The sequence below is a fragment of the Rhinolophus hipposideros genome, assembly GCF_964194185.1.
Source record: "Rhinolophus hipposideros genome assembly, chromosome: 10".
Lineage (NCBI taxonomy): Eukaryota > Metazoa > Chordata > Mammalia > Chiroptera > Rhinolophidae > Rhinolophus > Rhinolophus hipposideros.
This window is the reverse complement of record NC_138056.1, coordinates 71357375-71373490: the sequence shown is the minus strand read 5'-3', so window position 1 is coordinate 71373490 and position 16116 is coordinate 71357375. Positions and strand designations below refer to the sequence as shown.

The 16116-nt window shown below is 32.5% G+C and overlaps 1 protein-coding gene across 2 annotated transcripts in view; it reads left to right on the top strand.

Annotated features, from left to right (window-relative positions):
• Positions 1 to 12985, top strand: part of DCUN1D5 (defective in cullin neddylation 1 domain containing 5) — a 32501-nt gene extending 19516 nt beyond the window's left edge. The window contains exons 5-8 of one of the 2 annotated variants that reach the window (XM_081063147.1): positions 5464 to 5572; positions 5663 to 5767; positions 7363 to 7465; positions 8692 to 12985. In XM_081063147.1, the coding sequence (XP_080919273.1) occupies positions 5464 to 5572; positions 5663 to 5767; positions 7363 to 7465; positions 8692 to 8747 (373 nt within the window). In that variant the 3' untranslated portion in view covers positions 8748 to 12985. The remainder of the gene's footprint in view (positions 1 to 5463; positions 5573 to 5662; positions 5768 to 7362; positions 7466 to 8691) is intronic. The other variant, XM_081063148.1, reaches the window with a different exon arrangement.
• The last annotated feature ends 3131 nt before the right edge of the window (positions 12986 to 16116 follow it).

Below are 16116 nucleotides of genomic sequence, written 5' to 3'. Positions count from 1 at the left end.
GTTAATATTGTGATTACTGAGTTTTGAATATTAAGTTGTTCTTGCATACCTGGAATAAATCCCACTTCGTCATGGTGTATAATTATTTTTATATACTGCTGAATTCAATTTGCTAATATTTAGTATTCATAAGGAGTATTGGTCTGTAATTTTTTTCCCCTCTTTTTTTCTATTTACTTATTTAGATATAATTCACATATAACATTATATTAGTTTCAGGTATACACTGTAATGATCCAATATTTGTATATACTGCAAAATAATCAAAAAAAGTCTATAGTTATCTTTTCATTACTGTACATAGTTACAATTTTTTTTTTCTTGTGATGATTTTTTTTAATAGTCTTTGGTTTTGGTGTCAAGGTAATACCGGCTAGATAATTAATTGGGAAGTTTTTCCTTATGTTTTATTTTTTTGAAAGAGATTGTCTAGAATTGGTCTTTAAAGATTGGTAGAATTCTCCAGTGAAATATCTGAAGATTTCTTTTTTAAATGTTTTAAAAATTTTGAATTCAATTTCTTTAATAGTTATAGAGCTACTCAAATGATTTATTTCACATTGTGCTGTTTGCGGTAGTTTTTGTTTTTTAAGGAATTGGTCCATTTCTAAGATGTCAAATTTATATTATTTTGATATCTGCAAGTCTGTAATGATATTCTTTGTTTTATTCCTATTGGTAATTTTTGTCTTTTTTCTTTGTCATTCTTGCTATAGGCTTATAAGTTATATTGACCTTTTCCAAAGAATCAATTATTTGTTTCATTGATTTTTCTCTCTTGTTTTTCTGTTTTCAATTATATTGGTTTCTGCTCTTAATTATTTACTTTCTCCTTTTTTAAAATTAAGTTTATTCGGATGACAATTGTTAGTAAAGTTACATAGGTTTCAGGAGTGCAATTCTGTATACATCATCTGTATATCACATTATGTGTTCACCACCCAGAGTCAGTTCTCCTTCTATCACCATATATTTCACCCCTTTTATCCTCTTCTACCATCCCCCTTCCCTACCCTCTGGTAACCACTAAACTATTGTCTGTGTCTATGAGTTTTTGTTTCTTTGTTTGTTTGTCTTGTTCCTTTGCTGTTTTCAGTTTTATACCCCACATATCAGTGAAATCATATGGTTCTCAACTTTTTCTGTCTGACTTGTTTCGCTTAGCATAATAATCTCAAGATCCATCCATGTTGTCACAAAGGGCACTTTTTCATCTTTTCTTATGGCAGAATATTTTTCCATCATGTGTGTATATATATACCACATCTTCTCTACTCCTTGCTTTAGGTTTATTTTGCTCTTCTTTTTCTAGATTCTAAATTCAATTATTGATTTCTAGATTCTAGATTCAATTATTCAATTATTGATTGAGACTTTTTCTCTTTTCTGATGGTTGCATTTAGTGCTCTAAATAACCCTCTCAGTACTGCTTTGTGTCTCACAAAATTTGGTATGTTGTGTTTTCATTTTCATTCACTTCAATATATTTTTTGGTTTCCATTGAGACTTCCTTTCACCTGTGGATTATTTAGAAGTTTGTCGTTTACTTTTTAAGTGTTTGGAGATTTTGCTGTTATCTTTCTGTCATTTCTAGTTTGGTTTCATTGTGGCCAAAGAACATATTGTATATAATTTCAGTTCTTCTATATCTGTTTAGTTTTGTTTTGTGGCTCAGAATATGTCTGTCTTGATTTATGTTTTGTCAGCACTTGAAAATATTCATTTTGTTGTCATTGAGTAGAGTGTACTATTATTCTCAATTAGATCCTTTTGGTTTATTGTGTTGCTGAATTTTTCAACATTGTTGTTGTGATCTGTCTAGTTGTGCTATCTATTTCTGAGAGAGGCATTGAAATTTCTAACTACTATAATTGCATTTGTTTACTTTCCCTTTCAAGTCTATAAGTTTTTGCTTCATATTTTGCAACTCTTGTTTGATGCATACACATTTAGTGTTCCTCTTTGCTCTCATATTTTTTGCTCTGAAGTCTACGTTAGCTGGTATTAATACTTGTATAGTGGTTTCTTTCTTTTGATTAATGTTGCCACAGTATGTCATTTTCCATTTTTTACTGCCTATATTTTTCAATCTCCTTATATTGTTATATTTGAAATCAGTTTCTTCTTTCTAGATAGCATATAGTTTTGTTTTTTAATATGCACACTGCCCATCTCTGTCTTCTAATTGGAATGTTTAAACTTTTTACATTATATGTAATTACTGATACATTAGAGCTTAAGTCTGCCCTGTATTTTGCAGTTCAAAAATTTCCATTTGGTTATTTTTTTATGTTACATATCTTTCTTTATGCTTTTTATTTCTTTGCTGAGACTTTCTATCTTTTCATTTGTTTTATTGTGTTCATAATTGACTATTGAAGCATTTTTATAATAGCTGCTTTAAAATCTGTGTCAAATAATTCTAAACATCTCTGTCATTTCACTGTTTGTATTTGTTTATTGTCATTTTGCATTTCTTTGAGATCTTGTTTGTTGGTATAACGAGTGATTTTTTTTTAATTAAAACATGGAATTTTGAGTATTATGTTATGAAACTCTATATCTTAAATCTTCTGTTTTAGCTAGCTTCCTCTAACACCACTTCGGTGGGAGAAATGAGGGCCTCATTACTTCCAGGTGAAGGTAGAAATTGAAGGCCCCTGCTCTTCATCCGTTGACGTCTGCAGAGCGAAGTCCTCATTACTGTTGTCAGGCATGACAGTTCCAGGTTCCCACTAGGCTCCACTGATACATTCTTGTTCCCCACAAAGTCTTTAGTGACAGTACTAGGGTGGTGGCCTTGTTCTTGCAGTGATGATAAAAGCCCTGACTCTTCACAAGTCCTCCTTTGACAGTACCCCAGAGCAGAGGAGGGTTGGCTGCTTCTAACTACCTAGTGGGAGTAGAAGTTCGTGTTCCTCATGTGGTTTCCATTGACACTGCAGGAGTTGAGACAGGGCCTCGTATACTGGTGAGGGTGGACCACTGAGGTTCCCATTCAGTCTTTGCTGGCATTGGAGAGGCTTGAGCCAAAGTTTTTTCTATGATGTTTGACTGGAGAAGAGTGGATTTTTTTCCTAAATGTGTTGTCTTTCTAGGCTGCCCTTGCTTTTGGCTACAGGGAAAGAAGGCTTTTGTTGGTATTTCTTTCTTTGTCTGCTTCCCTTGGCATTTCCGGTTTGCTGACTTTTTTTTAGCCCTAATCTAGGGTAGATGAGTCAAAAAGAAAACCCTGGGAACTCACCACTGTATTGTTCCTCAGAGTCTTCTTATGCTTGTTTTATATATAACATCTAGGGCTTTTAGTTTAATTAGCAGAAGAGATAGGGAAAAGTACGTTGACTGCATCTTCCTAGAAGCAGAAGTTATTTCTTTTATCTATTAAAACAAAAAAACATCAAACCTTCTGCCCCCCTTATCCCACTCTACTTAGTTCCTCTTTTCTCTGCACCCTTTTAGAACCAAACTCTTTGAAAGCATTTGTCTATATTTATTTTCTCTAGTTCTCTCTTCTCATTCTCTCTTAAACCTATTCTAGTAAGACTTTTATCCCTATCACTCATCTGAAATCACTCCTCAAGGCATCATTTACAAGTGAATAATTAAAGCAATAATACTTACCAAAACTGTGGCTAAAGCTCAATTGTACTTAGAAGAAAATCTATCGCCTTAAAAGACAAAAAAAAACCTGAAACCAAATGAACTAATACCTAATTTAAGAAGTTAGGAAAAGGATCAATCCAAAGAAAGTAAGCAAAAGGATATAAAAAGATATCCAGACATTAGTAAAATAAAAAACAAAGCTATAATTGAGAGAATTAAGAAATTCTGGTAAGATGGCCAAGAAAATAAAAGGCTAAAATACATTATAATGCATATTAGAAAATGTTGTATGTAATTTTAATTGACGTATTTAAAATTGTTTGAAATAAACAAATTATCAGAAAAGTATGTGAATGACCAAAACTGGTTAAAAAAGAAATAGAAACTCTGAATGGTCCTATAACAATTAACAATGCTGATTTCGTAGTTAAAAGTCTTTTCTTCCCTCAATGAAAAGGCCCTCATGGTTTTTCAGCTGAATTTGGACAAATGCTAATTCCAACATTGAGTAAACTTTTTTAGAAAACAGAAAAAAGAGTAATACTCATTTTTCCCTGAGGCTTATATTAGAAGCTTGTTATCAAAACTAGCAAGGAGAATGTGAAAGAATGAAATTTACAAGCCAATCTTATTTAAGAACATAGCAAAAATATCTAGCAATGTATTTACAGGTAACGGGACCAAATTTGGCTTATTCTGGTAATGCAAGATTTACGCAACATTAGAAATTTATTCAAAATACTTACACCTTAATAAAATTAGAAGTTACTACATGTCACATTGTTGATTTGGAATAGTGAAATTCTTAGTTAAATCTGAGAATGCTAAGTGTCTATACTACTTGATGAGTATGGAAATTCAGTTTTGAGTGATAGAACTGGGTCACAGTAGATAGCACAACTAATTTGATTGAAGGGAGTCAGGTGGTCTCTCACAGATGGCAAAATTCAAGTGAAGTTTTGATGAGTAATATTTAATGAAAATGTTGGAACAGAATTTCAGGTAGAAGAAAATGATATGTACTAAAACATAGTTGTGGCATTTGGGAATGGTAAGTGAAATGTAACTAGAGTATAGTAAGAATATTGGGACCTGGCAGGAGATATAACGAGATTTGGGCCAATTATGAAAGGCTTCGTCTGCCTTGCTTCTTGCTAAATAGTGGAATATATTAACCCAGTGAGAATCAAAGTCAGTAAAGATTTTTGAGCATTCCATCTATTTAGCTTCTCATATTTAATCTTGTCTTTCGAAGTAACATGTATAACTTGTTTGCATTCTTTGGCATATGTTACCTTGTTCGAAGTCAGGTGCTGCCACTGATTTACCTTGATTTTTTGTTCACTAAAAATGTAGGAATCTGAATTTCTGACTGAACCACTAATACAATGTATTAATTTCCTCAGTGTTATATCTTAAACTTTAAAACCATTCATCAGTAATCTCTCACCAAGCTGGTGCCTAAGAGCTCTCCAATGAAATAAATATGTGACAGAGCCTGACTAACATCATTTGTTCTGCTATTTTTTTAAATTTATATGTGATAAAAGCACATTTTAATACATCTCTTTTTAAGAGACTTTTGTGATTTAATTGGAGTTTTTTATTGATTTTTTTGTTTTGTTTTTAAGAAAAGTCACTGGAGTGAGTTCATTGAGTTCCAGGTTTTCTTTTTTTTTATTGTACTAGTAGATAAGGCAACAAGTTTGTTATACAACTTTTATATCAGAGAACTTTAAACTTAAATTAACTTCATAAATGCCCTCACTTTTTTTTCTTAATGCTTTCCATCTAACTTGCTAAAGATGCTCTTATTTAATTTTCTTGATGATATAATCTGTTTGATTTTTTAAATTTAAGGTGTGACTGCACAGAAAAGTTACAGAACAAATTTGACTTTTTGCGCTCACAGTTGAATGATATTTCTTCGTTTAAGAATATCTACAGATATGCCTTTGATTTTGCAAGGGTAGGTGGAATTTCCATGTTTTGTAATTTTAATTTTTTTGTTTTTTATCTTGAGTCCATACTTAGGAAAAATTTTTTGCTTATATTTTAGGATAAAGATCAGAGAAGCCTTGATATTGATACTGCTAAATCTATGTTAGCTCTTCTGCTTGGGAGGACATGGCCACTGTTTTCAGTATTTTACCAGTACCTAGAGGTATGTATGTTTTTTTTATTTTGAAAATATTATTTTAAAACTTAATCTGATTGAAAGTATACTTTAATTGAAGGTAAGCAAGTAGATTTTCAATACTGCACTGTTTAAAAAAATCTGTGGTAAAAATTTCTGTTAAAATGTGTACATAACTGCTGTCATTTTTAGACACAAGTTTATGGTCATTAAAATATTCTCTACATAAACTATTTTAGTTCCATCCCTTGCATCCTCCCCGCATCATTGAAAAAGAAACCTTCAAGAAATAAAGTTTCTTGGGGTTTTGGCAGGAGAAAATTTATGCTTGTGCACGAATCTCAAGCTTCTAAAATCAGTTTTTTTTCTCTTATACAGGGTCTTAGGCCGAAATCCACATGAGAATTGTGATAATAAAACTTTTCACTTAGGTTCAATCTAAAGAATTCAAATAAAATTTTTAATATTTTATATCCATAAATATGAGAGTGTCTATCATGGTGTACTTAAATGTACTGATTACTAAAACTGTATGCTGAATTTATGAAGAAAATCCTCTTTTAGAAGGTTTATCATAGCACCTACGATAGGAAGTAGTTTTAAGAAGATACTGGTTTTCTGTTTGTTCGTTTTTTCCATTGCTTTCTGTGGTCTTCTCTGTTTTTTGGTGCCTTTTTAATTTTAGATTTGTTTGTTTTTTTGTTTTTGTTTTTGCTTTGTTTGATTTTGCATAGTTCTCACCATTTCTTGAATTACAGGTGCTTCTGCTTTTTGCTTTGAAAATAATTTCTCATAAAATTGGTTGTTTATCATAGCACGTTCCCCCGGAGTAGTTTTGTTTAAAGCTTGTGATAAGAGACAGTGGTATGAAAAGGTCTTATATGAATGGGTTCTGTGCACACTTAACTCTTTAAGCCTAATGAAGTAGATGTTTTTGATGAATGTTATCCTCCTATTAGTAGTTTTAGCAAAAGTAAATATAATTGTAAAATGTAAAAATACTCACCTCTGAAGGGAACTGAGAGAATTGAATATTTTCAAATACTTGTTATGGGGAGGGTGTTTGACATATTTTATACCACCATTTTGAATTACATTTTATTCCCATTAGCAGGTGAGGAAATGGGTTCTGTTGTTAAGTAACTTTCCTAAAGTTACTCGGTTAAGTGGCAGAAGTAGGATTTGAACTCACACCTTATACTCTCCCACTGCATCCAAAGATGCCAACTTCAAAATGTAGCTAAATAGTAAATCTCATGCAAAAAAAATGAAGCAGCACAAGGTAACTTGCTGGATATAGGAAATGTTGTATATCTTGGTGTCATTGGTGGTTATGCAAGTATGTACATACGTAAAAATTTATTGAGTTTAACCTTATTATTAGTACCCTTGAGACCCTTGTTGTTCTTCAAAAATTAAAGATAATTAAAGGAAAAAATAAATTGGTGACAATAACATGTAAATGCCTATAAGGATTCTCTTAGAAACACAAATAATTTAATTAAAAGAGGAATAAATATTTTTAGAAAGACCAAATTATAAAATATGTTATATTTATTGAAGTCAAACCCTAATAACTAATGCTTGTTCTATAATCCAAATATTTATATAATTTTCTACAGCAATCAAAGTATCGTGTTATGAACAAAGATCAGTGGTACAATGTATTAGAATTCAGCAGAACAGTACACGCTGATCTTAGTAACTATGATGAAGATGGTGCTTGTAAGTATGTTTTCCTATGAAAATAAAAAATATAAGCTATTAAATGAGAATATGTGTTTGTGTAATATTACCATAAAGAATTTTAACTTACTAACACTAACTTTTATTATTTAATCATGTGGGAAGTGTGGGGGAGGCAGGTGTAGAAGGTAGGCAGAGTTTAGATTGAGCAATATTATAAATTCTTTGCCGGTAAATGAAATGTTTTCAATTTCTCAGTAACAGAACATTTTAAAGCTTAATTTAAATTACAACTCCTACATCTACAAGCTAAAATTCTTGATTTCTCCCTTGCTGACATTTTCCTATGGAAGAAAAGTGCAATCATTATTTAAAACAATAGGAAAGCAAAACATCAACTGTTATAGGAAAACTTTATGATGTTAACTTGAAAGCTTTCTCTAAAACCTATCTTCTGTCATAGGAATTAGTGGCTGGAGCCAAGTAGTGGCTTATGTTGGACTTGATTTCTAGTTTGCTGGTCCTACAGTATGCCAACAGCTAGGTTGCTTTTCATTTGCCATTTATTATTGTGCTTGCTTGCTGTTTTTCTAGTTTGTTAAAAGCAAGAGAAAAATAGGGACTACCACAGGGTTGTATGTTTTAATAAAAATAAGGCAAGCATATTTCTTTGTGGCAATGAGTTTTCCTACATTTAAAAGAAGTAACAGTGAACTCATTTAAATTGCCTACCTGGCTTCTGTAGGTAAATGAGTTTGGACACCCTTCGAGATAAAAGTATCTTTTTAGAATAGTTCTTAGGTCAGATATTTATTAGGCATTTGCTTTGTGTTCAGATTTATACGAGGTCCTATTACTGTACTGAAACAGTGTAAGTCTCTAATATGGCTACTCCTTCAACAAGCTTATACACTTCCTGGTGAGGTACCATAGGAGTGCTACATTTAAACTTTTCAGATTAATTATTATAGGCAAATGGCTGTGGGCAGTTAGGAAAATGGAGAAGTTAATATTGATTTAGTTATTGAAGAGTTCATAGAACACTTAAACCTTGAGAAGGAAGTTGCTACAAATACCCATCGAGTAAAGTCCCTTATGTCAAAAATAAAAAGACTGAGAGAGTAGAAGACGGAGGCTGGCAGCGAAACACCTGGAAGGGGAAGAGTCAGTGCCCTAACAGCATCGCAGAGCTTGTGGGGCGTGTGTTTTATAGTTGGAGAGATGAGTTCGCTGAATTCTAACAAAAATTGTTTCTTTATTTCTAGGGCCTGTTCTTCTTGATGAATTTGTGGAATGGCAAAAGGTCCGTCAGACATCATAGCAAGAACTATTGTGAAGAAAATGCAAACCTTTTGATTCCTACGTGTATACAAGCTAATGAGATGAGGGGAAAAAAAATCCAAAGGGTGCATTTTTATTCATATGACAGACTTCTCATAGTACTTTTTTTTTCCTTTTTTTTTAAAGGAAGTTTTCTTGTTACATGTGATGGGCCTTGAGCCACACCTCTTCTGAGACTGAATATTGAAATTTTTGTTTTGAGTTATGTTTATAACTTTTATTTCAGAACAATAAAGATTCAGATTTGTGACAAAGGCCTTAAGTGAAGATGTCCCTTGAGTGTCAGAGTGGTATTTATTTTTGTAAATTTTAATTCTTGAATTTTCGAGGTTCTATTCACCATGAATTTGTGGAATTTTAAAGATTTTAAACGATTTTAGTATTTGGCAATATAGTCTGCTGATGGTATGGCTTATTGTATTCATCTCTGCACAATTAGGAAGAATATTTCTTGGCCTTGACTTCTGGGATAATGATTTTCTGATGCAACTGATATATTTTTGGATATTGGAAGTGCTCTAACTTTCATCTCTGGTTTTCTGTGAAAGCTGCCAAGGTCTTATGCACATAGTTTATCTGAAAAGGCTAGAATTGGAAAGATGATGTTCAGTTATTTTGTTTTCTAACCATTAACTAGTATTGTCGATAAGCATAAATCAGCATTGCATGTATATTCATTCTTAATGTGAATTTTAAGTTTTCTGCATTTTGTCAGTGAAAAAGTTCCATTTATATTTGAAAGAGCAACATTCATATGTTAGTAGTCTCAGAATCAGACAAATTACAGCCTTATGAGTGAATTAAGACCAAAATTTTGAAGTCGTATCATCGTTGTTATTAGTGGTATATGTATGATCCCTTTAACTGTCATTTTGTGATATAGGGAGTTTGTCCAGGCTACCCTCTATTCCCCCCTTTTTTGTTGTCTTAAGAGAACCTTAGCTCTGATACAGATTTAGTTAAGATATATATAGGACAAGAAGGCAATAGAATAAGGAATCATGAGAAAACTCTGGACATAACTGCACACAACTCAAGGGTGCCATTTACAATAGTACAGTCACAGTATTGCTACTTATCACAATTTTCTGACTGTTGGCAATAACATACCTTGAGAAAAGAGCAGCCTTTTCTAATTCACATAAAAAGCATTTTTTGGACTAGCAGCAGGGCTGTTTGTACATTCTTTTTCAAACCATCCAATTCCCAGTGATATGAAAACTGTTCACATTAACAATCCAGTTACAACCTCAGTAACATTCCTAATTTCACTGTACGAATGGAGAGAAGTAAATAGAATATTTTTTCATAATAAGGACTTTTTTTATTGGGATTTGAGGTAAAGGATTTTTGATAGTGAATTTATTTAATGATTGGTTTTCAGTATTGATTACTTAAGTGAGAATAGCATTTAAAGATGTTTATGGTTTAACATCATAAATGATATTTTAATATCGAGTTTATTATAGGTAAAGCATTTAGATTTTTAGATATTTGAATCTTTATAATTTGACTCTTCTCTCCAAGATACAACTTTGAACCTGAAGAGTAGGGCCCATTTTTGCTTAATTCCAAAACATGTAATTTAGGTGAAGTCTTACAGGCTGTCATTTTGTAGCCTGTACTAATAATGGTAATGGTTTTGTCATCTTCACTATTTGAGTCAAATAAGGAACACTCAAAACTTATAGATGACCTTTAAAAAAATAAAATATGTGAAACTATTTACTTGGCTTATTTATCCAAAGATACCTTTAAGACTTTTTGAATCTGAAAACTGAAATGAAACTTACCTTTTTCCCTTAAGAGCCCAGTCCTACTCAGGCCATGCTTGCTTTACTCTCCTGCTCCTAATTCTCTTACCTCCATCGAGTCATAATATTCTCTTACTTTGGAGGCAAATTTCCTCTTCCTCATCAGTTAGTATGTGGCTTTGTCCCTTCTTGTCTTTCCTTTCCTAATTTATATTTGAACAGCATTTAATTTATTGGGAAACTTAGGATCAAGACCTTAAATGATACAAGCAAAGAGGACAGTATTATGGAGCCTGCACTATGAAGAAGAAGTCTCCTAACTGTTGTGGATCTTCTTTTAACTAGTTAGCTTTAAGTGCCTTCCCAAGAATCCTGTTGTAAACTTTTCAGAATTATTTCCTTTGTATGGGATGAAATACTCAATGGTGCTTTAATAATTGGAAATGACTTGCTTCTTATAAATAGCATACAAATGTAATACTACTGGAAGAAAGTAGAGCCAGGTGTCGATTTCAACTGTGAGAGGATGGAGACGTTGTCCCATCGGAGCCAGTAATTTTTAACAAGGTCTGGTATGCTTAGGTACTTGCCAGAAATTCAGGTTAACATAGTAGTTTTATCTGAATTGGAGATAAAAACTGGTGTGTTGTATGCTGATCTATCTCTGTTACAGTGTTAATCTTTTATTGTCTAATGATTTTTTGTTTTTTAAATGCTGCTGGTAAAATTCTTGACATAAAACCTTTTGACAGTAATGGTATTTTTATGTATAATGTATAGGTTTTGTTGATTTGAGTTTTATGTTTGAAATATTCTGGATTAGTGTTTCTTAAACTGAAATTTGAGGGCCTTCTATGGGGATGTTAGATTGACCCGATAGTATTTCTCTGAAATACAAATGCCTTTTCATCTAGTGAACCAAAAATTTATCTTTAACAATATTTGTCATCACTTTGTGCAGTGAGGGGAAGAAGAGAGTAGAATTTTTAGTTCTTAAGGCATACAAGTTTTGTAGCATAGCTTAGATTCAGAACATGAAGCGTGTTAGCAATGAAACACCCAATTTGAACTAAGTATTTCTTCAACAGAACATGTTCTTTCTGCCTAATTGGTAATGTGAAATTTTGAGAGGACTCTCTGAAATTTGTCGTGTGCTCTGCTTGAGAAGCAAATACTACAATGTTGACTTAATTTGTTTTACTTCTCTCTTATAAAAGTGTACTTAAAACTGTTGCGATAATAATTCATCGTCTTGATAAAATTTTGTTGGGGCTTTTAAGGCTCCTATAGGCTAAAGTTTTGTAGTATATCTTTCATATGCTTACCAAGTGTCTAAGGCATCATATAAATTGGGGACATTTTAATACATAATTTAAATGCATTTCTTTGTTAGACTAAGAAAAGGCAAAATTATCTCTTAATCTTATTCCTGAAAGGGAATCCTTATTCTTAAAGAGGACTTTACCTTCTTGAGGAAGTGTTACTTCTTGAGTGATACTGGAAATCATTACAAGGAAACGTTTCAAGAAGGATTCATTTTCTCTTCAGAAGAAGCAAAATAATAGCAAAATCTCATTGATTTCCTCGATAGGAAAGGGTAGTCTGACTTATTATTCTGGATCATATAATTTTTTAATGAATGTAGTTTTATTCCGTAACTATTTGGTAACAACCATACAAAAAAGATTGCTTAAGACTTGGTCTTTTGTGTTAGCAAGAACTAGTTTCCTGTGAGTAGTACTATGAAAGACCAAAAAGCAGTCTAATTTATGGTAATTTTATATAGATTAGAGATCGTGGAAAGATGAATTTCTACCCCAAGCCTTAGGTGAATTATCATTAATTCACTTTTTAGTTGTAGAGATTGTTCTAGTGAAATTATACTTCACTGGAGCAAATCTTTAGCTCTTTTAAAGCACAATTTATTTACCTTTTCCCAAACACAAATCTTAATAAAAAGGTGACAAATTTGCTATGTCCACCTTACAATCTTTTGTATCCTGTACAGATAGTGCTTCCCTTTGCTCCTTTCCTAGACCAGTTGTTATTGTTTTGCTCCTTTTTTTTTTAATTCTGTGTGCTTGTATGTAATTTATTAGAACCTTTTATAATATGGCTCATTTTTGCATGGATTCTGTTTACCATGTGTTAAATGTTCTTTAAAATAGATCCAGTAATAAGGTTAGACTTTAATATGAGTATGGATCTCGTCTTACAATGCCAATATTATTGGAGCTTTGTTGTATTTATTTTTATGGATCTGTGGTCCATAAATGGGTGAGTTATGGTAAAATAGTTTTATTAAAAAATTCTTAGTTTTTCCCTAAATTGTATCATTTTAAAGAAGTTTTTGTCTTTCTGCATTTTGGCTTCCTTAGCTTTAAAGTATTAATGAAAATTGTTCTACATACTTTATTGATTGTTTTAAGTATTAAGATAAAATTGTGGATATTATGAAATATTCAAATAATGGTACTTATAATTATTTTTAAAAGCTAACAAAAATAAGCCAAATGGATATGTACAAAGCCAGATTTACCCCAAACTCGTGCGTGTGTGTGTGTGTGTGTGTGTGTGTGTGTGAGTGAGGTGAGTGTTACCAAGTATTACCCCTAACTTATTTTTCTATGTGGAAAATAGATTGTGGATAAAAGTCTTTTACATTTATGAAGGTGAAAAGAAAATTTCCTTTCATATGATTGCTACCAATTGCATTTGAACCATAAAAGATGAAAGCCTATTTAATACTTACTTGAATAACTTTTGATTTGAGACAGTATTATTAACTTATTAAACTTAGCAAAATTAATTTTTGTGAATATTGATTTAAGTGAAGTTAGTTTACCTTGAGTATTTTACCTATATTATTCTGTCATGCGAATGAAATGGCTTATAGCAAATTCATACACAGTTTTTTTTTATCTACAAATGTAGAAACCTTACCTGTTTGGGATATTTATCATTCCTTGAAATTACTTTGAATATTGAGAGAGTTTATAAAAAGTATTTCAGAGAAACCTTAGTTGGTTTCCTCTTTGCCACATCCTTGTTATGTCACTTTTAGACATGTCACTTGAGCTTTGTCATCTTCAGTTTTATCTTCTGTAACATAGTGGTAGTAATACGTACCAGTATTGTTATGAAGTTCAAACAGGGATGTATACAAAACAAATAGTAAATGTTAAATGAAAACACCTTGATATTTGAATAAAAAACAGTTAAAATAGTTCTCTTTTTTTCAACAAATTTTTCCATCTTGTATAAACAAATGTTTTGGATTTCCTGTTTTATTCTACCGTTTATTTTTATAATCAGACTTACATTCCTCTTAGGCTAAATATTTTAATAAATCCCAAGCATCTTACTATATGCCAGGAAGTGTTCCTGGCCTCAGTATATAGCAGGGCACAGAATAGATGATTTTTTCTGACCCTTACGGGATTTTCATTTTAATTGGTAAGTAAAATATATAGTTTACTATATGGTAACAAGGTTAAGAGAAAATATGCAAAGAAATGATCTTGAGAATGTATGGAGTATGGTGTTGCTATTTTAAGTAGAGTATACATTGATAAAGTGTCACTGAGCAGAAATCTGAAGAATTGAACAGCTGAGCCATGCATATCTGGGAGAAGAGCAGAAAGACTATTACACACTAAGGCCCTGAATTGGTAGTGTGCTTGGTGTTTTCAAGAAACAGCAAGGAAATCAATGAGCAAGAAGAGTTAGCCAGCATTAGAAAGTAAGATTAGAGATTGGGAGTAATGATCTTGTCTGGTTGTAGGTGATCATAGACATGTAGGCCTTTCTAAAAATACTTAGACTTTCATTGAGTGAGGTGAGAAGCTATTAGGGTTCTGATTAAAGTAAGGATAGAAGTAGGTAGTATTAGGGTAATACAGTAATCCAGATAAGAAATGGTATAATTAGAATGAGGCTGAGGGCAATGGAAATAAGTGTCAAATTCTGAATATATTTTGATACAGCCAATAGTATATGCTCCTAGGTTGTATGTGGGGTATGAGAAAGAACAGTGAAGAATGATTCCAAGATTTTTGGTTTGAAGAACTTCAAGAATGAAGTGACCATTTACTAAGATGCGGAAGACTGAGAAGAGCATCTGATGAGGGACAATCAAGAGCTTAGTTTTGGACATGTTATGGTAAATAGGTCTATTAAATATCCCAAGGGAAATGTAGAGTTAGATGGCAGATTTAAAGGAGGAATGCTATTTTGTTTTTTAAGATAATACAGTTGAACATTTTAAGACTATATCTGGGAGGGCACATACAACCCACCCAAGGGACACACCTTCAGCACCCAACTCAGGTAGACTGCACCACTGACACCTACATAAGGCCACTCTACTAAAACCGGGAGACAGAGCAGCCCTACCTAGTATGTAGAAACCAACACCAGGAGGCAGCCAAGATAGGAAGACCAAGAAATGTCCAAAGTGAAAGAACAAAACAAAGCTCCAGAAAAACTGAAAAAATGGAGACAATCTACCAGATGTAGAGTTCAAAAAACACTGGTTATAAGGATGTTCAATTATCTCATTGAAAACTTCAACAGAAAGATAGGAAACAAAAATGGAGATAGAAAATAACCAGTCAGAGATGAATACAGTAAAAATATATTAGAGGGAATCAACGGTAGATTAGATGAAGCAGAAAACTGAATCAGCAATTGGGAAGATAAGAGCAGAAAACACCCAATCAGAACGGTAAAAAAGAAATCTTAAAGGATCGTTTAAGGGACCTCTGAGAACATCAAGCACCAACATTCTCAGTGGTACCAAAAGGAGAAGAGAGTAAGGAACTGAAAACCTATTTGAAGACAACGGAAAACTTCCCTAACCTGGTGAAGTACAGAGTCCCCCAAACAAGATGAACCCAAACAGGCCCATACCAGACACAAAATGGCAGAGGTTAAAGACAATCTTAAAAGCAGCAAGAGAAAAGCAGTTAGGTAGCTACCTACAAGGTACCTCCCATAAGACTGTCAGCTGATTTCTGAACAGAAACTTTGCAAGGATTGGCAGGAAATAAAAATAATAAAAAGCAAGGACCTACAACCAAGATTATTCAGCAAGGTTATTTAGACGAAGGACAGATAAAGAGCTTCCCAGACAAGAAAAAGATAAAGGAGTTAATAACCAGCAAACCAGTATTACAAGGAATATTAGAAGGATTTCTTTTAAGAAGAAAAAATAATAAAAAAGACAACTTCATATCAACAATTCTTTTTGATGTAAATGAATTAAATGCTTCAATCAAAAGACATAAAGTGGCTGCATTGGTAAGAAAACAAGACCCTTAAATATGTTGCCTATGAGAGACTCACTGCAGATTGAAAGACACACACAGACTGAAAGTAAAGGGATGGAAAAGGTATTTTATGAAAATGGAAACAAAACAGCTGGGATAACCATACTTATAGCAGACAAAATAAACTTTAAACCAAAGGCTATAACGAGACAAAAAAGGACACAATAATCCCACTTCTGGGTATTTATCGGAAGAAACTCAAAACACTACTTCAATGACATGAGCTTTCATAAATTCATTGTGAGATTATTTACAATAGTCAAGA